This window comes from Mustelus asterias, chromosome 12 (genome assembly GCF_964213995.1).
Source record: "Mustelus asterias chromosome 12, sMusAst1.hap1.1, whole genome shotgun sequence".
Lineage (NCBI taxonomy): Eukaryota > Metazoa > Chordata > Chondrichthyes > Carcharhiniformes > Triakidae > Mustelus > Mustelus asterias.
The window spans coordinates 97,897,027-97,922,499 of NC_135812.1; the positions used below are offsets into that span (position 1 = coordinate 97,897,027).

The following is a 25,473-nucleotide window of genomic DNA, read 5'->3' on the forward strand; positions in this document are numbered from 1 at the left end:
TCTATCTCTTCAGGTGGCTCCAGCAAGCGGTGCCTTGGTCGAGTCCATGATACTGCCCATTTAAAAATAACATACACCCCATATAAAAGAAAACTAAATGTGAACGCCCAATTGCAATGTGTTGCAGGGCGCTAACCCACACCTGGTAGCGTTCAGCATACCAGGCAGTTTCCCATATCAGGACCATGGTGGGTTCAGCCATTATCCTTTGGATTATAACTCTTCAGTTTTCATATCAATACAAGCACAAGTGTCACTAGTCGTAATGATGTCGTAGAGTCCGGTCCATTTGGGTGCAAACCTCACTTGTTCAGGGGCCACTCTCACTAATACTCTGTTCCGTGCTGCTGAGCAAATACAGCTGCCTGCACTCCATCATTTTCGTCTCAGAAAATGTGAAATGGTTTGGTGATGTCAGGCAATCCCAAAGCTGGTGCTGTCACAAAGTCTGCTTCAAATCTGAAAAAGCCTGTACTTCTGCATCTCCCCCCTCTCTTCTCCTGACTAGCCCTTCCTCCCTTTATCAAATCCTGTAAGGGCTTTACCACTTGGGCATAATCTTTCAAAAACTTCCTACAATAGCTAAAAAAGTCTTCAATACTTGTTTTATCCTTTTTCTGGTGAAAAGTCTTTGCACAATCTTTTTTTTCCCCGAATATTATAACGTAAGAACATCTTTGAATCAGAGATCAAATCTTTCAATTTGATCCCAGGCCATAACTTATTTTAATTGTTTGTTCTTGTCCTAAATAACATCATTTTATTAAGGTAACTTGCTTACAGCACATTTTCTTATGTCAGAATCATCCCAAACTCAGAAAACTGTGTTGTGGGCTTTCAACTGCCCATTAGTGTCTATCTTATCTCTTCTGTGTTAACCGGGAGTGTCTTGGAGGGAGGTGTTGACCCGTTAGAGAAAATCTCCATTACAAGAGAGGAAGTGTTAGGTTTTTTAGGGAACATTAAAACTGACAAAGCCCCAGGGCCTGATGGCATCTATCCTCGACTGCTCAGGGAGACGAGAGATGAAATTGCTGGGCCTCTGACGGAAATCTTTGTCGCTTCTTTGGACACGGGTGAGGTCCCTGAGGATTGGAGGATAGCGAATGTGGTCCCGTTGTTTAAGAAGGGTAGCAGGGATAACCCAGGAAATTATAGGCCGGTGAGCTTGACGTCCGTGGTAGGGAAGTTGTTGGAGAGGATTCTTAGAGACAGGATGTAAGTGCATTTAGAACTGAACAATCTCATTAGTGACAGACAGCATGGTTTTGTAAGAGGGAGGTCGTGCCTTACAAATTTGGTGGAGTTTTTTGAGGAAGTGACAAAAACGGTTGATGAAGGAAGGGCCGTGGATGTCGTCTATATGGATTTCAGTAAGGCATTTGACAAAGTCCCACATGGCAGGTTGGTGAAGAAGGTTAAGGCTGATGGGATACAAGGAGAAGTGGCTAGATGGGTGGAGAACTGGCTTGGCCATAGGAGACAGAGGGTAGTGGTCGAAGGGTCTTTTTCCAGCTGGAGGTCTGTGACCAGTGGTGTTCCGCAGGGCTCTGTACTGGGACCTCTGCTATTTGTGATATATATAAATGATTTGGAAGAAGGTGTAACTGGTGTAATCAGCAAGTTTGCGGATGACACGAGGATGGCTGGAATTGTGGATAGCGAAGAGCATTGTCGGGCAATACAGCAGGATATAGATAGGATGGAAAATTGGGCGGAGAGGTGGCAGATGGAGTTTAATCCGGATAAATGCGAAGTGATGCATTTTGGAAGAAATAATGTAGGGAGGAGTTATACAATAAATGGCAGAGTCATCAGGAGGGACCTAGGTGTGCAAGTCCACAAATCCTTGAAGGTGGCAACACAGGTGGAGAAGGTGGTGAAGAAGGCATATGGTATGCTTGCCTTTATAGGACGGGGTATAGCGTATAAAAGCTGGAGTCTGATGATGCAGCTGTATAGAACGCTGGTTAGGCCACATTTGGAGTACTGCGTCCAGTTCTGGTCGCCGCACTACCAGAAGGACGTGGAGGCGTTAGAGAGAGTGCAGAGAAGGTTTACCAGGATGTTGCCTGGTATGGAGGGTCTTAGCTATGAGGAGAGATTGGGTAGACTGGGGTTGTTCTCCTTGGAAAGACGGAGAATGAGGGGAGATCTAATAGAGGTGTACAAGATTATGAAGGGTATAGATAGGGCGAACAGTGGGAAGCTTTTTCCCAGGTCGGAGGTGACGATCACGAGGGGTCACGGGCTCAAGCTGAGAGGGGCGAAGTATAACTCAGACATCAGAGGGACGTTTTTTACACAGAGGGTGGTGGGGGCCTGGAATGCGCTGCCAAGTAGGGTGGTGGAGGCAGGCACGCTGATATCGTTTAAGACTTACCTGGATAGTCACATGAACAGCCTGGGAATGGAGGGATACAAACGATTGGTCTAGTTGGACCAAGGAGCGGCACAGGCTTGGAGGGCCGAAGGGCCTGTTTCCTGTGCTGTACTGTTCTTTGTTCTTTGTTCTTTGTTTTCTTTCTTTTAAGGAAACTTTGTTCCTTCATCTACAGCTATCACCTGAACTGCATTCTACTTCCTAGAATCTCTTTAAATGTCTCTCTTGTATCCAATGAATCTCACTTTTGATTCTGTCCTCCTCTGTTTACTATCAGCTCCTCTATAACATATCTTTTATTACCCTGTTCATTTTCTTTTCTCATTTATTCCACTGAATTATTTCCCTCATCTATGATTATATTAATCTGTCAATTTGGTGTTATAGGCGGGCTCTCCCTTTTAGCCCGTCTGGCATCTAATACCGTTTTCAACCTTTCCATATTCAAAATTTAAAACAGGGTATGCTTTGTGTTCAGAACTACTACTCCAGTTTTATGGTTGATTCACTAACTTTGCAAATCCATGTAACACATTTTAATTAGAATGCATTTTGGCAGTATAATAATTCCCATCATTAAACACGCACTCCCATTCTACCTAATCTAACTCCCTTTTCCGTTAGATTTTTGATTTTATGTCTTAAAATTACTGCAAGTCTTATAACACAAAGATCCATCCTGTCTGGGACAGAATGGGTTAATTATCTGCTTGTTTCAGCAGGGGCAGAGTAAGTTCACTCAGATTGGCATCATCACTTCAAACATTCTGGAATAATTCTTTCCATTTATCTTTTCATCGTCAGTTCTATCAAGAATGCATTTTCAAATTTAACAAAAAGCCTGATCCAGATTAATCCAAAATTAAATTTATTTTTATAACTTTTAAATATCCCTACTAAATTAAGACTTTTATACTCTTTTACAATCTCTCCAGTTTAAGCTCAAAATTTGCATGATTAATTATTTCTACAGCTCTGCCTTTGTAACCAACACAGGCAGATACAAAATCAAATCTACTGTGTGCTGAAATGGTGAACTCTCCTTACAACTTTTCAGATGTAATGTAATGCCACCTTTCCCACATGGCAGAGCTCAAATCTATGTCCAATTCTATTCTTGAAAATGACCATGGCCACCAAGGCTAAGGAATCCTGACCCTGCCTCAATTGCACTATCGTAAAATTTCAACTGGGGGAAAGTAATTTATTAAACTCGCACACAGAGAAGCAATTCACTTTGATCTGCTATACCTTATTCCACCACATGAGGCTCTAGATTGCACAGTTGTATCCTCTCTCTCTCTCTTACACAGAGAGTCAGTGCCTGCTTATTTATTTTAACCCTTTACTCCCCTCTTTGGCCTATGATGCTTCAGACCAACCAATTTAAACTGATTTGAGTCCCTTCTGTCATTGCAGTGGCAATGGCGCTGGAGTCTGTTATATTCATTGGGGCAACAACGGCTACCTTAGATTTCTGGTGATTATCTACAGCCGTTGCTCAACTTTCCAAATCATCATAATTGTTAAAAGGTACTAGCCCTCTCTTTAGTATCGCCTGGTGCGCAGGACTCAGTCCGTCACGATATAATTGGAGGAAGACTGGGGTCTGTCGATCGGCATTAGGCATGCTGCTATGTGCAAGGAAAGCTTCAAACTTCCTGTTCCCATATTCTTGTGCTCCTTCTCCTTTGTTTTGGGTGACCCCTATGATGGCATTCCAATTTACGGGAACCTGACCTAGGGTATCAGTTATGTCGGCCTTAAAAGCCAGGAAGTCTTGCGCCTGTGGTTGGGTGTTTGTGGTCAGGTCCGCACACCAAGTTCCATCCTGGTGGGCAGCCTGCAATCGCAGCCAGTAGTTTTCAGGCATTTTTGTTCTAACTAGCCCCGCAGCATCCCGATTATGGAGGTGATGGCAGACCTGCATTTCTTTAAGCTTCTGCCAGAAAACTGCGTTACTACTGCGAGGCTTTAGTATGGGCAATTTATCCAACAATGCCATAGTCTCCCCAGGGGATAGGGAGACATATGTCATCCGCAACTGTGGTGGTTGTGCGGGTGCCCCCGGGGCTATTCCCCGTATTCCCTGTTGAGCAGGAATTGCTGGAATGTATTAAATCTTTACAGGGGCTGCTATAATCTGAGTCTCTGGGGCATAAGGTGGCGGGGCTTCCCTCTCACTCCCTAAACCTTTACTGAGCATCTCTACCTCCTCGTTATAGGATGGAGCGCTCGGGATTTGTTCTGTGAGTGCTGGCAACACTGTCTGTCCTGTCATAACTGACAGCTGCTGTTTTCTACTGTTAACATATGCATTTACTTTTTCTGTCAGAATTACATGGGCATGGAGTATTAAAACTAATGCCTTTTAATCCTTTTCTTTCTTTTCTGCCTTCCACCACTCCCTCTGGTTTTCTGGGGGTTCGTGGGGCTTCCAACCTGATTTGATCATTTTGTCAATAACTTATTTTTCTCTGCGGGCCAAGGAGCCTTCTGGCCCCCATTTGAGCTCACTTTCGTTACTTGTCATGATTGGATGGGACTAGAACCATTAGAAATCCACTCTCAGAGGTCCGCGCTTACGTCCGTGCTACTTGTAGTGGACATGTCTCTTGGCTAATTGTCTATCACAAGTCAGTTACTTATTCCAATACAATAAACAATATCCGACAATGCCTACGTCTCTTAACGAACTACCCACCGCCGTTTTGTCTGCTGGCCACACCCTGTTCACAAGTTCGGAATTCATCAGTCGCCGAACACCACCCGTGTCCTGGTATAAGTCTGTACTTATAATGAGTAAATATACTCACCCGGTTCTCTGATGGTATCGGTCGACTGAAGAATCTGAGTCACGGCACCAAACTGTTAATGGGAGAGAATCTCAAAGAAATCACTCAACGCTCAGAGTTGGTCCTCGCATCAAACGGTTTATTTTCCTTTGTTCGTCGGAGAGAGGCATTGGGTTTAACAGAAGCCATCTCCCCGCCGGTGAAAATAAACCGTTTGATGCGAGGACCAACCCTGAGCGTTGAGTGATTTCTTTGAGATTCTCTCCCGCTAACATCACCTATTTGAGGCCATAACCCACCCCCAGAAGACAAATCTGCCTTGAAACAGCAAACACTACTTCTGATTGAATGTGAGAAAACCGGTCCTGAATGAATCCCAACAGGCCACCACAACCCCACACTCAAAGAAAACGAGCGACTGTTAGCAGCCACTACCCAACTCTCCGTTCAGAGTTATTACATTGCAACCCCCATACTGTTGAACATCCTCACCTTCCCCACTCAATTACCTTTGCAAGTGCCCCCCCACCCCACTTTCCAATCATCACCATTATTCCCTGACACAAAGCAACCAGCTCCATCTTCCTGATAAACCCTTCCTGATGCTCTCTTTTCCTCACTTATCTGCGTGACACCATAATAAGAAGTCTCACAACACCAGGTTAAAGTCCAACAGGTTTATTTGGTAGCACAAGCCACAAGCTTTCAGAGCGCTGCTCCTTGAGTGGGATTCGTGTTCACAAACAGGGCATATAAAGACACAAATTCAATTTACAAGATAATGGTTGGAATGTGAGTCTTTACAGGTAATCAAGTCTTAAAGGTACAGACAATGTGAGTGGAGAGAGGGTTAAGCACAGGTTAAAGAAGTGTGTATTGTCTCCAGCCAGGACAGTTAGTGAGATTTTGCAAGCCCAGGCAAGTCGTGGGGGTTACAGATAGTGTGACATGAACCCAAGATTCTGGTTGAGGCCATCCTCATGTGTGTGGAACTTGGCTATCAGTTTCTGCTCAGCGATTCTGCATTGTCATGTGTCATGAAGGCCGCCTTGGAGAACGCTTACCCAAAGATCAGAGGCTGAATGCCCATGACTGCTGAAGTGTTCCCCAACAGGAAGAGAACACTCCTGCCTGGTGATTGTCGAGTGGTGTTCATTCATCCGTTGTCGTAGCATCTGCATGGTCTCCCCAATGTACCATGCCTCGGGACATCCTTACCTGCAGCGTATCAGATAGACAACGTTCGCCGAGTTGCAAGAGTATGTATCGTGGACCGGTGGATGGTGTTCTCACGTAAGATGATGGCATCCCTGTCGATGATCCGGCATGTCTTGCAGAGGTTGCTGTGGCAGGGTTGTGTGGTGTCGTGGTTACTGTGCTTACCCCAGTCCAACGCCAGCATCTCCACATCATGACACCATAATGCCAGAACAGCTCCAGTCCTCAATTGCATCTTGCAACCTGTTATTTTCAACAGCTCACTGGTTCAATATCTATGAGGCCCCACCTCATTATCTAGGTATCTGAGGTGTCACTATTGAAACACGGCCAAAGACCTTGAAATGCCCAACATTTCTCGGCCTAAGACCATATTACCATTTTTGCAATCCAAACTTGTTTGGAACTTGGGCAAAATGATGCAAAATGGCAAAGAGGACAACTAGGACATGTTTTAAGAGCGTGACTGATAGAAGATTAAAGAATAAGTAGATGGCTTAGAAAGGTTGCATTATTTATGTAAATTGTTAACTTAAATGTTGAAGTACAATCCTGTATTGAAAGGTTATTTTGTTAAGTTAAAGGGGTCAAAATTCTTGATGTGTTGATCAAAGATAAATTCAATACTGATCAATAAATGGAAGCACTTCTTTGTCATGTAGAAATTACCATTATTAATATTTTGTTCGAATAGGTTTTTTTGATGAAAAAGGAAATAAACCCACTTCATCTAGACTTTTTGCTGCGATTCCCATTTAAAGCTGGTGTTACCAGTCCTGTTGATTTTCTATTACACCAAGGATGGGGTGGAATCTTGGTATGTATTTATATGCAAAATGACAATGCTGCTTTCTGATAAAGTGAGAAACATGATGAATACATACATGTTGTTATAACCCAGGACAGAAACTCCAAGGTATTTTATGGAGTCAACTTGGATCATAAGCTTTGCACTTTGAATTTTGGCAAGGGTAAGCATAAGATTTTCACTCCAGATATGATTCAAGTGACCCACTAGGGAGCCTTTCACTAACAAAGGTTATTTTAGAATACAGTTAACACGTCGAAAATTAGCAATAACTTACCAATTACAAACAGGAAAAAAAAACCATGATATTGTATAAAACCTAAACAATGTGGATATTGTTCCAGCACAAGCATTCTTAGAAACCTTCCGACCCTGGAACTTTCAGCATACTTCAAGAGACAGAGGCACTCCTTGCCTCTATTACTAGCTCGCCAGCCACCAAGAGCCAAACCTCCAATACCAGGGAGAAACACTGTTTTCAGTCTGGATTCCAAACAGCTTCTAACTAACCAAACTGAAAGTAACTCTGGATTTACCTCTGAAGGAACCACCTGACTTGTCAATCAGTCACAAGCCAGACAATTCAAAAGGGTCATAAAACCTCAGGACATAGCATTAGGCCCAGATTAAAAATAAATGAAAAGCCTATTATATGACTCTAGCAACAATAAAAGGACATTGGCTCAGACAGCTCGGGCCCATAACAAAAAAAAACAGGGTTGCTTACAAACTGCAGAGAACATGGTTAAAAATACACCTCTTAAAGGGACAATAGCATGACAATACAGTACATCATTTTACAAGTATAGCATATTTATTCTCAGTTTCATGTACTTATACAAATCAATAATAAGAAAAATAAACTAAAGAATTAAACAATATGGCATCTTAAAAGTATTTTAAAGAGAATTGTCTGATTCAAAAATAGAAATATTAGACAGAATGCGAATTTGTAAGAAAATGGGGCTTGTATCCCACAGGATTTGTGGAAAAAAAACACTAGTCCGGACTTGATAGGTAGAAATCTATTGGTGCCCAATTTCAAGCCAGAAACTGGCAATACAGCTGTAATGTGTGCCAGAGATTGGCCCCAAATTGGAACTTATCTTAATAATCTGAGCAATGCTTGGAGATTGACATTCAGAGTGCTCGCATGCATTACATGATGTGATATACTGAATAAGGACTGCTAAATAATTTTGCTTCAGGGACTTGTGTTTCAGGGGCTCATGGTACAAAGCTAGCTTATTATCCCATGGTATAACCATGTGTTTATCTGTAATTCAGTTATCTGCCCAATACACATCTGAAAATGCTCTTACCTTTTCTGACCTAGTGAGATCATTAAATTACTCTAACAAATGGACATCTTTGGGTGACCCATAACCAGAGATGCCTCTTTCCATTTTGCATTTTGCTGCTACATGTGATGGATTTTCCCTGGTACTGCAATCTGAGCTTTTTGTTAAATTACACTTAGACAGATGGAACCCAGAAATTTGTAATGCTTTAATTTTATAGATTAATGTTGCTCCTGCCTTGGATTACCTTATCAACATCATCAGACATCAATTTAAATAAAACCAATGCTTACATATGCAAGTCATTCAGTGTTCTTGGTCCCAAACATTCATAAGGTCTTAGAAAATAGAAACAGTATGCTATTCAGTTACTTGAGACTGTTCTGCCATTCAGTAAGATCACGATAGATCTTCTACCTAAACTCCACCTTCCTGCACTATCCTGTATCTCTTGTTTTCCTTAATATCCAAAAATCTATAATTCTCTGCCTTGAATATACGTAATAACTGATCATCCATAACCATCTAAGTTAAAGAATTCCAAAGATTCACAATCTTGTCAGTGAAGAAATTTGACCTCATCTCAGTCCTAAATGGCCAACACCTTATTCTGAGACTGTAACACCTAGGGGGCGATTCTCCCAAAAGTGCTGAATTGGTGGGAAAACTGTTCTAGATCATGACTGTTTTTTCAGTGCAGCTTCTCACTCAAGTCTCTCCACTCTGTGCACTGCAGAGGTCACAATCGGGAATATCATGAAAAACCTGGGGGTGGGGGGGCCTATTCACGCCGGAGTTTGACAGCTCCGGAACTCTGCGCATGCACAGTGGTCTCGATCTGTCAGTCTCCCATTTGCTGGCCAGCTCAATCACTGGCCAGCCAGGACCACCATAGTGCTGTCCCATCAGTCGCCGCCCCCCCCCCCCCCCCCCCCCCCCCCCATAGCCCAATCGTGGCCCCCACAACAATTCCTGGGCCAGCCCTGACCTCCGCACCCAGAGCGCCCTGGTGTCCAGCCCCCCCCCCCCCCCCCCCAGCAGTGGTGATCCCCCTACCCCCCTTACCCAGTAGACCTCACCCAGCTGATCCCCCCCCCCCTGCCCCGGTGTCAGGCCGCCCCCCGGCAGACCACCACCCTCTCCCAGCTCGCCCTGATCGCTGACCTCCCTCCAGCCCAGACCAATCCCAATGGCAGAGTGGCAGCAGGACGCCACCCCCACCAATTGTCCCTAGGCCCCGTCAACAATAGGCTCCAGGGGGCACAGGCTGGCATTGCCAAGGTGCCCATGCCCAGGGGGCACCAGCCCCTGCCACATGAACACCTGGGGGGCCCCAATTGCACCACCTTCACTCTGGCGGATCTCCCGCTAGTTCCCCGAACGTGGGGAGCTACTCTAAACCCTGCCGGAATGAAGGGGTAGGAGATACTATCGGGGCCGGCATGGAACAGATATTCACATTGAAATGACATTGAAATTACATTTAAAACATATTCAAATTACTTACCTCACTTTCTGCCGACTTCTGCGCGTTCCTGGCGGCGCCATTTTCTTCCGGTTGGGAGATGCGCACGGGTCGTAAATACTCGCAGGGAACCCACGAAATGGCCGACATGTGCATCTCCCAAACTGACCCGCTAGAAAAGTTGCGGGTCACAATGGGAGAATCGGGCCTCTAGTTTCTGATTCCAAGGCTGGGGAAACATCCTCCTGTCATCTGGCTGATCAAGCCCATTAAGAATTTTGCACATTTCAATGAGATCACCTCCCATTATTCTAAATACTACGAAATATAGGTCTGGTCTACTCCATCACTCCTTTGAGGACAATTCCCGCATCCTAGGAGACAGCCTGGTGAAACTTTGTTATGCTCCCTCTTAGGAAAGGATATCCCCTCTTATGTTTGAAACCAAAAGTATATATAGTGTCAATCTTAGAAAAAGATTCTATGTGTCGAACGAGTGAGAAAATGGAAGAGAATCGCATCTGTTCTTTTGGCGAGCTGTGAGTCGCAATCTTATGACACTTGATGTGATAAAAGTGCCAGTATGGGATTCTCGCAAGGAGGTGAGGACGTGGAGCCTAAGCTCGCTGGGGAAGCTGGCTGCTGAACTCTTGTGCAGGTGCCCCAATCTCCCAGTGTCCTCGGAGATCTCCTGCTGCCCCACAGACATCAGAACCACCCCTTACCAACCCCACAGCCGATCGCCCTCTGTGCCTGTCTATCCCCCTCATCAATTGCCACCCCTGCAGAGTTCGTTCCCTCCCACTCCAATTGCCATCCCCTGCAGAGTTCCCACCCTGATCACCACCCCTGTGGAGTTCCCACTCCCTCCTGCCTGTCATAGCTCCGTCCCCATGCAGGCCCCACTCCCTTGGCATTGCCCCGGCACAGTTATGGTGCCTGGTGGGCAGTGCCAGGGTACGCAGTAGGCAGTATCAGGGTGCCCAGTAGGCACTGCCAGGCTGGCACTGCCCCATGCCTCCGTATCCTCTGTAGCCACTGATCCCACTGGCAAAGCCAGCACGTCTGGTCTCCCAATGGTGGCGTCTATCTGTGATTCTCACCAGTGAGAAGCTTGATTGGTGAGCAGGTAAGTTGAAGGGAACCTGGATGATAGCATCCGGTATTCGCTATTGACATTTAAATGATGTCATTAATATTAAAATTGGATTCACGCCCTTTCTGGGTGCGAAGTCGATTTTGCTGGTATAACAGGGCTGGTACAATCAGGGGGAGGCAAGAAACTGGGCATGTTTCTCATTTTTCGCCTCTCACCTGATTGTACCACCTCGCCTCACTGAAATTCGGGTGGATCAAGGTCGTAAGATTACTCCCATAGTATTTAGTTATTTCAGTGAAACAGTCCACACATTAATCCTGTTGAAGTCAAACATTATTTTCTAAATGGAGATTCCATAGTAATTCCCCACTCAATATGAAGTTAACAAACCTCTATATAGGTGTCTCTCTATAGAGTTGCCACTGGCAAACAAAGGACTGCACATGTCTTTTATCTACAAATTCCTTCACTTGCTTCCAAAAGATTCTCTATCATCCAGCAGTTTATGTAACCAGAGACCGATCGCACGGCTCGAACAGCCAATGAAATTACTTGTAAATGACGCTATTATGCTTAGTTCAAACTGTATGTCTTTCATAAAAAGGCAATAAAATTCAAGAAATCAAAATGCTAGAAGACTAAGAACTTCAATAAAGCTTTCTAATCTGAGAAAAGCTCCCAACAGAAGCTGAAGGTGCAGGCAGACTTTACCAGAAAAGGCCTGGAAACTGAAGGCAGAAATGTTTACTGCAGCAGGAGACACCATTGATTCTCCCTTGGAAGTTCAGCTTCAGAGACCAGGAGACGCACTAATTTTAGGGGGCCTATTCGGGAGAGCAGCAGCAGTATTTTTTAAAGTGCCTAACTAGTATTTAGTTTTTAATCTAATAACCAATAGAAGGAGAGAGATGTGAATTGGCAGGGTTGTGTGCTACTCCTGCACGATGTGGGGTATCATGGACAGTTCAAGTTTATTTATTAGTCACAAGTAAGGCTTACATTAACACTGCAATGAAGTTACTGTGAAATTCCCCTAGTCCCACAGTCCGGCGCCTATTCGGGTCAATGCATCTAACCAGCACATCTTTCAGAATGTGGCAGGAGACAGGAGCACTCGGAGGAAACCCACGCTGACACAGAGAGAACGTGCAGACTCCACACAGACAGTGACCCAAGCCAGAAATCGAACCCGGGTCCCTGGCGCCATGAAGCAGCAGTGCTAACCACTGTGCCACTGTGCCTAGTGTCCCTGAGGACTACATCTGTGGGAAGTGCATTCAGTTGCAGACGCTCACTGAATGCATGGATTGGTTAGAGTAGCAGCTGGAAGCACTGAGGAGCACATCGTTAGCTGAAATTGTTATAGACAATAGCTACAGAGATGTGGTCACACCCAAGGTGCAGGAAGATAGATGAGTGACCAGATGGAGTAGGCTGACAGTGCAGGTCAGGCTGTCCCCCTATCTAACAAGTATGTCGTTCTGGATACTAATTAGGGGCAAGGTCCATCAGGGGACAGCAACAGCAGTGACCAGAGTGAAGGCACCATGACTCACCCTGCTGCACAAAGGGAGGGTACAAAGCATAGCAAAGCAATAGTGGTAGGGAATTCAATAGTCAGGGGCACAGATAGGTGCTTCTGTGGCCATAAAAGGAACTCCGGGATGATAGTTTGCCTTCCTGGTGCCAGGGACCTGGATGTCTCTGAACAGGTACAAAGCATCCTAAAATGGAAGGGAAATCAGACAGATGTCATTGTCCACATTGGCACGAATGACATAGGTAGAAAGAGTAGCGAGGTCCTACTACATCAATTTAAGGAGTTAAGTAGAAGATTAAAAAGCAGGACCTCTCAGGTAATAATCTCAGGATTACCCCCCGTGCCATGTGCTAGTGAGGCTAGGAAAAGGGAGATAGTGTAGCTGAACACATGGCTAAAGAACTGGTGTAGGGGGGAGGGTTTCAGATTTGTGGATCCTTGGGATGTCTTCCAGGGAAGGTGGGGCCTGTACAAGAAGGATGGGTTACACTTGAACTGGAGGGGCACTAATATCCTGTCTGGGAGGCTTGCTAGTATGGTTCGGGGTGGTTTAAACTAATGTGGCGGGGGGTGGGAATCAGAACAGTAGGCCAGCAAGTGTAGAGACTGGGGATGAGCATGGGACCAAGGCCAGGCTAGCTAAGAGGAAGGTCACACTGCTGGAGGTCGAACTCAGTGGGCCTGGAGATCTGGAGTGCATCTGTTTCAATGCAAGGAGTATAACAGGTAAGTCAGATGAACTTAGAGCCTTGATTCATGCACGGAACTTGGATGTGGTTGCGGTAATCAAGACTTGGTTAAAAAAGGGACAGGACTGGCAGCTAAATATTCCAAGATTATAAGTGTTTTGGGTGAGACAGAGAGGAAGGTAAAAGAGATGGGGGAGTTGCAATTCTGGTTAGGGAACATATTACAGCTGTACAGAGCTTTGGAAGAATCATGTAACGAGATACCGTGGGTAGAGCTCAGAAACAGGAAGGGGGCAGTCACTATGATGGGGTGTACTACAGGCCTCCCAACAGCCCAGGGGAACTTGAAGAGCAGATATATAAGCAGATTCTGGACAGATGTAGAAATAATAGGGTTGTTGTAGTGGGAGATTTTCATTTTCTTCATATTTACTGGAAATCCCTTCAGGCGAAGGGTCCAGATGGTGAGAAATTTGCTAAATGTGTCCAGGAAGGTTTTCTGGAACAATATGTGGATAGTCCGACTAGAGAGGGAGCTATACTAGGGAATGAGCCCAGCCAGGTCATCAAAGTTGCAGTGGGGGAACATGTGACCACAATTCCGTAAGCTTTCGGATACTTATGGAAAAGGACGAGTGTTGTCCTAGTGTTAAGGTGCTAAATTGGGGTAAGGCCAACTACAACCATATTAGGCAGGATTTGGAGGCTGTTGTTTGGGACAGGCTGTTTGAGGGTAAATCCTCATTTGGCATGTGGGAGCCTTTTAAGGAGCAGTTGATCAGAGTGCAGGATAGGCATGTGCCTGTGAAAAGGAAGGACAGGAAAGGCAGGATTCGGGAACCATAGATGACCAGGGAAATTGCAAATCTAGTCAAAAAGGAAAAGGGTGGATACATGAGGCCTAGACAACTAAAAACAGATGCAGCACTTGAAGAATTCAGGGAAAGTAGAAAAGAGCTCAAACAGGGAGTTAGGAGGGCAAAAAGGGGTCACGAAATGTCCTTGGCAGGCAGGATTAAGGAGAATCCCAAGGCATTTTATACATACATTAGGAACAAGAGGAAAGCTAGAGAAAGAGTTGGTCCACTCAAGGACAAAGGAGGAAAATTATGTGTAGAACCAAAGGAAGTGGATGAAATCCTTCCTGAGTACTTTGCATCGGTATTCACAAATCAGAGGGACACATTGATTGGCAGTGTCTCGGGGATATGTAAATCCTTTAGAACAAGTCATCATTACGAGGGAGGAAGTGTTTGATGTATTAAAAAGCATTAAGGTAGGCAAATCCCCAGGGCCAGATGGCATTTATCCCAGATTAGTGAGGGAAACAAGAGATGAATTTGCTGGGCCTCTCACAGAAAGTTTTGTTTCCCCATTGGCCAATGTTGTCCCGTTATTTAGGAAGGGTAGCAAGGATAACCTGGATAATTATAGGCCAGTGAACTTGACGTCAGTGATAGTGAAATTGTTGGAGAAGGTTCTTAGAGATAGGATCTATACACATTTGGAACTGAATGGTCTTATTAGCGACAGACAGCATGGTTTTGTATGAGGGAGGTCATGTCTCACTAATTTAATTGAATTATTTGAGGAGGTGACAAAAATGATTGATGTGGGAAGGGCTGTGGATGTTGCCTACATGGACTTTAGTAAAGCACTTGACAAGGTCCATCATGGCAGGCTGGTGCCAAAGATTATATCACACAGGATCAGGGGTGAACTAGCTAGATGGATTCAGAACTGGCTTGGCCTTAGAACAGTAAGAAGTCTCACAACACCAGGTTAAAGTCCAACAGGTTTATTTGGTAGCACAAGCTTTCATAGTGTCGCTCCTTCTTCAGATGAGTGAGGAGTTGTGTTCACAAACAGGGCATATATAGACACAAACTCAATTTACAAGATAATGGTTGGAGCGCGAGTCTTCACAGGTAATCAAGTCTTAAAGATACAGACAATGTGAGTGGAGAGAGGGTTAAGCACAGGTTAAAGAGGTGTGTATTGTCTCCAGCCAGGACAGTTAGTGAGATTTTGCAAGCCCAGGCAAGTCGTGGGGGTTACAGATAGTGTGACATGAACTCAAGATCCTGGTTGAGGCCGTCCTCGTGTGCGGAACTTGGCTATCAGTTTCTGCTCAGCGATTCTGTGTTGTGTGTCATGAAGGCCGCCTTGGAGAACGCTTACCTGAAGATCAGAGGCTGAATGCCCATGACTGCTGAAGTGTTCCCCAACAGGAAGAGAACACTCCTGCCTGGTGATTGTCGAGCGGTGTTCATTCATCCATTGTCATAGTGTCTGCATGGTCTCGCCAATGTACCATGCTTCGGGACATCCTTTCACAGACTATGCTGAGTGATTTTGCCATCGCACCTCTCTCACACTCCCCAATCACCTCGTACACCAGCTCTACAGCAGACGCCTCAACCTGGAAAGCAAGATAGAGTCCATATTTTCAACTTGCGCTCAGGACGCAGACCAGCTGCGAAACACTGCCAAACAAACGAGACAATGGAACTACGCCATCTACATCCACACCAAGAACAGGAAACTTGAGAAACTCAGCATCACCACCAGCAGCAACCAAGCCTCTCCCGGTACCACAGTAGAAAACAGTACCACTGCAGGGAAGTCCATTGTCAACTTGTCGGACTACACATTTCAGCCAGATGAAATCAAAGTTCTCGGCCAAGGACTCAATTTCTGCCCCACCACCAAAATGGACCCCATCAGTCTCGCAGCTGACACAGAGGAATTCATCAGGCGAATGAGGCTGCGGGAGTTCTTCCACAAACCCCAACAGGCCACCAGCAAACACAATGAGACAGCGAATGAGTGCAGGATAGGCATATGCCTGTAAAAAGGAAGGACAGGAAAGGTAGGATTCGAAAGCCGTGGATAACCAGAGAAATTGTGGGTCTAATCAAAAAGAAAAAAGAGGCATACATAAGGTCTAGGCAACTAAAAACAGATGAAGCGCTGGAGGAATACAGAGAAAGTAGAAAAGAACTCAAACAGGGAGTTAGAAGGGCAAAAAGGGGTCACGAAATGTCCTTGGCAGACCGGATTAAGGAAAATCCCAAGGTGTTTTATACATACGTTAGGAAGAAGAGGGTTGTCAGAGAAAGAGTCGGACCTCTCAAGAACAAAGGAGGGGAATTATGCTTAGAACCCAAGGAAGTAGGTGAGATCCTAAATGAATACTTTGCATCAGTATTCACAAAGGAGAGGGACACATTGATTGGTAGTGTCTCAGAGGGATGTGTAGACCCATTAGAACAAATTGCAATTACAAGGGAGGAAGTGTTAGGTGTTTTAGGAAGCATTAAGGTAGACAAATCCCCAGGACCAGATGTCATATGTCCTAGATTACTGAGAGATGCAAGAGATGAAATTGCTGGGCCTCTAACAGAAATCTTAGTTTCTTCATTGGACACAGGTGAGGTCCCAGAGGATTGGAGGATAGCAAATGTGGTCCCGTTATTTAAGAAGGGTAGCAAGGATAACCCGGGTAATTATAGGCCAGTGAGCTTGACGTCTGTGGTAGGGAAATTGTTGGAGAAGATTCTTAGAGATAGGATCTATACACATTTAGAACTGAATAGTCTCATTAGCGATAGACAACATGGTTTTGTATGAGGGAGGTCATGCCTCACAAATTTGGTTGAGTTTTTTGAGGAGGTGACAAAAATGATTGACGAGGGAAGGGTCATGGATGTCGTCTACATGGATTTTAGTAAAGCATTTGACAAGGTCCCTCATCGCAGGCTGGTGCAAAAGGTTAAAGCTCACGGGATCAAAGGTGAACTAGCTGGATGGGTCCAGAACTGACTTGGCCATAGAAGACAGAGGGTAGCAGTGGAGGGGTCTTTTTCTGATTGGAGGTTTGTGACTAGTGGTGTTCCGCAGGGCTCTATACTGGGACCTCTGCTGTTTGTGTTATATATAAATGATTTGGAAGAAGATGTAGCTGGTCTGATTAGTAAGTTTGCGGACGACACAAAGATTGCTGGAGTTGCGGATAGTGATGAACATTGTCAGCGAATACAGCAGGATATAGATAGGCTGGAAAATTGGGCGGAGAAATGGCAGATGGAATTTAATCCAGATAAATGCAAAATGATGCATTTTGGTATATCTAATGCAGGGGGGAGCTATACAATAAATGGCAGAACCATCAGGAGTATAGAGACACAGCAGGATCTGGGTGTGCAAGTCCACAGATCCTTAAAGGTGGCAGCACAGGTGGACAAGGTGGTGAAGAAGGCATATGGCATGCTTGCCTTTATTGGACGGGGAATAGAGTATAAAAGGTGGCATATGATGTTGCAGTTATATAGAACGTTGGTTAGGCCACATTTGGAATACTACATCCAGATCTGGTCGCCACAGTACCAGAAGGAAGTGGAGGCTTTGGAGAGAGTGCAGAAAAGGTTTACCAGGATGTTGCCTGGTATGGAGGGTATTAGCTATGAGGTGAGATTGAGTAAACTAGGGTTGTTCTCCCTGGAAAGATGGAGGTTGAGGGGCGACCTAATAGAAGTTTATAAAATTATGAAGGGCATAGATAGGGTGAACAGTTGGAAGCTTTTTCCCAGGTGAAAAATGACAAACACAAGGGGTCACAAGTTCAAGGTAAGGGGGGCAAGGTTCAATACAGATATGCGGGGGACGATTTTTACACAGAGGGTGGAGGGGGCCTGGAATGCACTACCAAGCAAGGTGGTTGAGGCAGACATGCTAGGATCATTTAAGACTTATCTAGATAGCCACATGAACAGACTGGGAATAGAGGGATACAAACGGATGGTCTAGTTAAGAACACATGATCGGTGCAGGCTTGGAGGGCCGAAGGGCCTGTTCCTGTGCTGTATTGTTCTTTGTTCTTTGTTTGAACCGGAACAGCTGACAGAAAGATCTGCGGTGCAGCAACCAAAGAGGAAAGAGTCGCATTGGACTCCTCCGGAAGACCGTTGCCATCGACTCGACATGTATGCCCAAGCAGTCAGGTGGTGCGTCAATGCCAGATTCACCAGCCGCACTCACAAGACAGCCCCAAAAGTCACCCAAGCACAATGCAACGCCATCCGCGCTCTCAAGACCAACCGCAACATTGTCATCAAACCAGCAGACAAAGGAAAGGCCACTGTTATACTGAACAGAACGAATTACTATAAAGTAGTGTACCGACAACTGAACAACGAGGAACATTACAGACAGTTACCCGCAGATCCGACCAAAGAACACACCCATCAACTCAACAGATTGATCAAGCAAGAGCTTTGATCTGGACCTTCAGAGCAGCCTCCGTGCTCTCATCCCACATACTCCCCGCGTTGGAGATCTCTACTGCCTCCCGAAGATACACAAAGCCAACACACTCGGCTGTCCCATCGTATCAGGCAATGGGACCCTGTGTGAGAACCTTTCCGGCTATGTCAAGGGCATCCTGAAACCCATTGTACAAAGAACCCCCAGCTTCTGTTGCGACTTCCTACAGAAACTCAGCACACCTGAAGCAGTTGAACCAGGAGCACTCCTCGTCACAATGGATGTCTCGGCACTCTACACCAGCATCCCTCACGATGACGGCATTGCTGCAACTGCCTCAGTACTCAACGCTGACAACTGCCAATCTCCAGGTGCAATTTTACAACTCATCCGCTTACCCTGGACCACAATGTCTTCACCTTCAACAACCAGTTCTTCATCCAGACACACAGAACAGCCATGGGGACCAAATTCGCACCTCAATATGCCAACATCTTCATGCAGAGGTTCGAACAAGACCTCTTCACCGCACAGGACCGTCAACCGATGCTATACACTAGATACATTGATGACATTTTCTTCCTTTGAACTCATGGCGAACAATCACTGAAACAATGCTATGATGATATCAACAAGATCCATCCCACCATCAGACTCACCATGGACTACTCTCCGGAATCGGTTGCATTCTTGGACACACGCATCTCCATCAAGGACGGTCGTCTCAGCACTTCACTGTACCGCAAGCCCACGGATAACCTCACGATGCTCCACTTCTCCAGCTTCCACCCTAAACACATTAAAGAAGCCATCCCCTATGGACAAGCCCTCCATATACACAGGATCTGCTCAGATGAGGAGGATCGCAACAGACACCTACAGGCGCTGAAAGATGCCCTCATAAGAACAGGATATGGCGCTTGACTCATCGATCGACAGTTCCGACGCGCCACAGCAAAAAACCACACTGACCTCCTCAGAAGACAAACACGAGACTCAGCAGACAGAGTACCCTTTGTCGTCCAGTACTTCCCTGCAGCGGAAAAGCTATGACATCTTCTCCGGAGCCTTCAACATGTCATTGATGAAGACGAACATCTCGCCAAGGCCATTCCCACACCCCCACTTCTTGCCTTCAAACAACCGCACAACCTCAAACAGACCATTGTCCGCATCAAACTACCCAGCCTTTAGGAGAGCAGTGACCACGACACCACACAACCCTGCCACAGCAACCTCTGCAAGACGTGCCGGATCATCGACACGGATGCCATCATCTCACGTGAGAACACCATCCACCAGGTACACGGTACATACTCTTGCGACTCAGCCAATGTTGTCGACCTGATACGCTGCAGGAAAGGATGTCCCGAGGCATGGTACACTGGGGAGACCATGCAGACGCTACGACAATGGATGAATGAACACCGCTCGACAATCACGAGGCAGAAGTGTACTCTTCCTGTCGGGGAACACTTGATGTGGAGATGCCGGCGTTGGACTGGGGTAAACACAGTAAGAAGTTTAACAACACCAGGTTAAAGTCCAACAGGTTTATTTGGTAGCAAAAGCCACACAAGCTTTCGGAGCTCCAAGCCCCTTCTTCAGGTGAGTGGGAATTCTGTTCACAAACAGGGCATATAAAGACACTGACTCAATTTACATGAATAATGGTTGGAATGCGAATACTTACAGCTAATCAAGTCTTTAAGAAACAAAACAAGGTGAGTGGATAGAGCATCAAGACAGGCTAAAAAGATGTGTATTGTCTCCGGACAAGACAGCCAGGGAACACTTCAGCAGTCACGGCCATTCAGCCTCTGATCTTCGGGTAAGCGTTCTCCAAGGCGGCCTTCATGACACACAACAACACAGAATCGCTGAGCAGAAACTGATAGCCAAGTTCCGCACACATGAGGACAGCCTCAACTGGGATCTTGGGTTCCTGTCACACTATCTGTAGCCCCCATGACTTGCCTGGGCTTGCAAAATCTCACTAACTGTCCTGGCTGGAGACAATACACACCTCTTTAACCTGTGCTTAACCCTCTCTCCACTCACATTGTCTGTATCTTTAAGACTTGATTACCTGTGAAGACTCGCGTTCCAACCATTATCTTGTAAATTGAGTTTGTGTCTATATATGCCCTGTTTGTGAACACAATTCCTCACTCACCTGAAGAAGGAGCGACACTCCGAAAGCTTGTGCTACCAAATAAACCTGTTGGACTTTAACCTGGTGTTGTGAGACTTCTTACTGTGCTTACCCCAGTCCAACGCCGGCATCTCCACATCTTGGCCATAGAAGACAGATGGTAGCGTGGAAGGGTGTTTTTCTGAATGGAAGTCTGTAACTAGTGGTGTTCCATAGGGATCAGTGCTGGGACCTTTGCTGTTTGTAATATATATATATAAATGACTTGGAAGAAAATGTAGCTGGTCTGATTAGCAAGTTTGGAGAGGATCCTAAGATTGCTGGAGTTGCGGACAGTGATGAAGATTGTCAGAGAATACAGCAGGATATAGATAAGCAGGAAAATGGGCAGAGAAATGGTAGATGGAATCCGGACAAATGTGAGGTGATGCATTTTGGTATATCCAATTCAGGTGGGAGCCATAAAATAAATGGCAAAACCATCAGGAGCATAGACACACAGAGAGATCTGGGCGTGCAGGTCCACAGATCCTTAAAAGTGGCAGCACAGGTGGAAAAGGTGGTGAAGAAAACATATGGCTTGCTTGCCTTCATCGGATGGGGCATGAAGTATAAAAGTTGGCATATTATGTTAGTTATATGAAACACTGGTTCAGCCACATTTGGAATATTGTGTCCAATTCTGGTCACCACACTACCAGAAGGATATAAAGGCTTTGGAGAGAGTACAGAAAAGATTTACCAGGATGTGTTGTTGCCTGGTATGGAGGGTATTAGCTATGAGGAGAGATTAAATAAACTGGTATTGTTCTCCCTGGAAAGACGGAGACTGAGGGGCAACCTGATAGAAGTTTACAAAATTAGGAGGAGTATAGATAGGGTGAACAGTTGGAAGCTTTTTCCCAGGACAGAAATGACAATTACAAGGGGACACAAGTTCAAGGTAAGGGGGGAAAGTTTCAGTGGAGATGTGTGGGGAAAGTTTTTTACACAGAGAGTGGTGGGGGCCTGGAATGCACTGCCAAGTGAGATGGTTGAGGTAGGCATGTTATTGACATTTAAGACTTATCTGGATAGACATATGAACAGACGGGGAATAGAGGGATATAGGCGGTTGTCTAGATAGGACAACATGATCGGCGCAGGCTTGGACGGCTGAAGGGCTTGTGCCTGTGCTGTACTGTTCTTTGTTCCACAGATCTTAAATATTTTGAAATTCCAGGCTTCAAACAAACCTGAGAACCCTTTCCCTAATTCACTGTTCAAGGAAAGCCCCTTGCTAAAATCCAATTGTCCAGGTGAAGCCTCAAAATGTGGCCTCTGAACTCATAAGATCAGAAAAAGACTTGATGAATTAAATGTTAGGAACATTAGTTTAAATTTATATTTGTGTTTATGTGTTAAGAAGGGTGAAACATGGTTATCATTTCATTTTTTTGTGAGTTGGGTACCAGGAAAGTTGGAGGTTTTGTTTGTATATTTATAGTTTAATGAGGTTTTACAACCTTTGAAGTGACCACATAGGTTACAAAGGGGTTAATAGTTCAGTTAATTTCAAAAAAAGAACATAAAGTAGAAAAACACTGTGCTGTTGCCTAATGACAGCGGTCCAAGGAGACACAGACACAGAAAGAAAACCTCAACCACCTCAGCACAGTGCAGTCAGTGTCTGTCTACCAGAAAAGGAAGGCAGAAGTTCGAAGCTCTAAGAAATCCTACAAGACTCTTGGCAACTGAGTTTAGAGAACTCATGCGTGTTTGCTCTGAAGTTTAAGTAATAGGGAGTTTAGATTGCAGCTTTTCTTTTCTGACTGTCTCAGGGAGAGATACCAGCTGAGGGCAAAGCATCTAGTGAATGCTCAGATCAGCTGAATGAAAGCCATTTGTAACAATGCCAGCCCAAGCAAGAAGTCATGGTTTTGAGATAGTAGTAAGTCTTTCCTGGAGTTTTGGACCTTTTATTCATTTGTGGGACATAGGTGTCACTGGCTGTCAGCATTTATTGCCCTTGAGAAGGTGGTGGTAAGCAGCCTTGAAACGTTGAGTCCACATGCTGTGGGTTGAGCCACAGTTCCATTAGGGAGGGAATTCAAGGATTTTGACCCAGCGACTGCAAGGAATGGCAATAAGTTTCCAAGTCAGGATGGTAAGTGGCTTGGAGGGGAACTTGCAGATGGTGGTGTTCCCATGTATTTACTGCCCTTGTCCTTCCAGGTGGAATTGGTCATGGGTTTGGAAGGTGCTGTCTCAGAATCTTTGGTGAATTTCTGCAACGCATCTTGTAGATAACACACACTGTTGTTCCTGAATGTCAGTGGTGGAGTGAGTGGATGTCTGTGGATGTGGTGCCAATCAAGTGGGCTGCTTTGTGCTGGATTGTCTCAAGCGTCTTGAGTGTTGTTGGAGCTATACCCATCCAGGCATGTGGGGAGTATCCCATCACACTCCTGACTTGTGCCTTGTGGATGGTGGACAGGCTTTGGGGAGTCAGGAGGTGAGTAACTTGCTGCAGTATTCCTAGCCTCTGACCTGCTTTTGTAGCGACTGTGCTTATGTGGTGAATCCAGTTGAGTTTCTGGTCAATGAAAACACCAAAGTTGACAATGGAGAATTCAGTGATGGTTGCACCACTGAATGTCAAGGGTCACTGGTTAGATTGTCTCTTATTTGTGATGGTCATTGTCTGGCATTTGTGTTGCACAAATGTTACTTGCCATTTGTCAGCCCAAGCCTGGATATTGTCCAGATCATGTATCTGTGGTTGCTGAGGTAAAAGGAGTAGTGTGAGATGGAATCATTTTCTGGTGTTTGTAGTGAAATCTTTCCAACCTTTTTTGCTTAGTGTAATATTGTTCATTTTTTCTTGTTCAATAAATGCTTTATTCTATGTGATAAAAGTACACAACCAGACTCTTGTGAATGTGTTCAGTAACCGAACATCACGGTTTCTAAATAAAAGTAAAGTTACGATCTATCATATCCGGTTTTACTCTGGAATCTGACTTGTCCATTATTAACTCAGTTGAAATCGTAAATAACTTGGGAACATCACTATTGTAATATATATAAATGATCTGGAGGAAAATGTAACTTGTTTGATTAGTAAGTTTGCGGACGACACAAAAGTTGGTGGATATGCGGATAGTGATGAGGACCATCAGAGGATACAGCAGGATATAGATCGGTTGGAGATTTGGGCGGAGAGATGGCACATGGAGTTTAATCCGGACAAATGTGAGGTAATGCATTTTGGAAGGTCTAATATAGATAGGAAATATACAGTAAATGGCAGAACGCTTAGGAGTATTGATAGGCAGAGGGATCTGGGTGTACAGGTACACAGGTCACTGAAAGTGGCAATGCAGGTGGAGAAGGTAGTCAAGAAGGCATACGGCATGCTTGCCTTCATCAGCCAGGGCGTTGAGTTTAAAAATTGGCAAGTCATGTTGCAGCTTTATAGAACCTTAGTTAAGCCACACTTGGAATATAGTGTTCAATTCTGGTCGCCACACTACCAGAAGGAAGTGGAGGTTTTGGAGAGGGTATAGAAAAGATTTACCAGGATGTTGCCTGGTAGGGAGGACATTATCTATGAGGAGAGGTTAGAGAAACTGGGTTTGTTCTCACTGGAATGAGGGAGGTTGAGGGGCAACCTGATAAAAGTCTACGAGATTATGAGAGGCATGGACAGAGTGGATAGTCAGAAACTTTTTCCCAGGGTGGAAGAGTCAATTACTAGGGGACACAGGTTTAAGGTGCAAGGGGCAAGGTTTAAAGGAGATGTACAAGGCAGGTTTTTTACCCAGAGGGTGGTGGGTGCCTGGAGCTTGCTGCCGGGGGAGACAGTGGAAGCAGATACGATAGTGACTTTTAAGGGGCATCATGAAAATACATGAATAGGATGGGAATGGAGGGATATGGTCCCCAGAAGGGTAGGGGGTTTTAGTTCAGTCGGGCAGCATGGTCGGTGCAGGCTTGGAGGGCCAAAGAGCCTGTTCCCGTGCTGTAATTTTCTTTGTTCTTTGTCACGCTTGTCCAGCTCAGAAAACAGCAAGCATAAGTTTGAATTCGACTGCCTTGTTACTTGGCAAAGCAAATTGCTAAACAAATGAAGTCAGCAGACGATCATTGTAAAAAGATTGTGGCGACAAGTTCCAGGCACCCACCACCCTCTGTGTAAAAAAACCTGCCTTATACATCTCCTTTAAACCTTGCCACTCGCACCTTAAACCTGTGCCCCCTAATAATTGACTCTTCCACCCTGTGAAAAAGCTTCTGACTATCCACTTTGTCCATGCCTCTCATAATCTTGTAGACTTCTATCAGGTCACCCCTCAACCTCTGTCGTTCCAGTGAGAACAAACCCAGTTTCTTCAACCTTTTCCTCATAGATAATGTCCCCCATACCAGGCAACATCCTGGTAAATCTTTTCTGTACCCTCTCCAAAGCCTCCACATCCTTTTGGTAGTGTGGCGACCAGAATTGAACACTATATTCCAAGTGCGGCCCAACTAAGGTTCTATAAAGCTGCAACATGACTTGCTAATTTTTAAACTCAATGCCCCGGCAAAGCATGCCGTATGCCTTCTTGACTACCTTCTCAACCTGCATTGCCACTTTCAGTGACCTGTGTACCTGTACACCCAGATCCCTTTGCCTTTCAACACTATTAAGGGTTCTGTCATTTACTGTATATTTCCTATTTGCATTAGACCTTCCAAAATGCATTACCTCACATTTGTCCGGAATAAACT

The 25,473-nt window shown here is 45.2% G+C and overlaps 1 protein-coding gene across 1 annotated transcript in view; it reads left to right on the forward strand.

Moving 5' to 3' along the window:
* LOC144501720 (dynein axonemal heavy chain 17-like) overlaps positions 1 to 25,473 on the forward strand; it is an 832,067-nt gene that overhangs the window by 719,441 nt on the left and 87,153 nt on the right. The window contains exon 70 of the mRNA XM_078225682.1: positions 7,091 to 7,213. Within this exon, the coding sequence (XP_078081808.1) occupies positions 7,091 to 7,213 (123 nt within the window). The remainder of the gene's footprint in view (positions 1 to 7,090; positions 7,214 to 25,473) is intronic.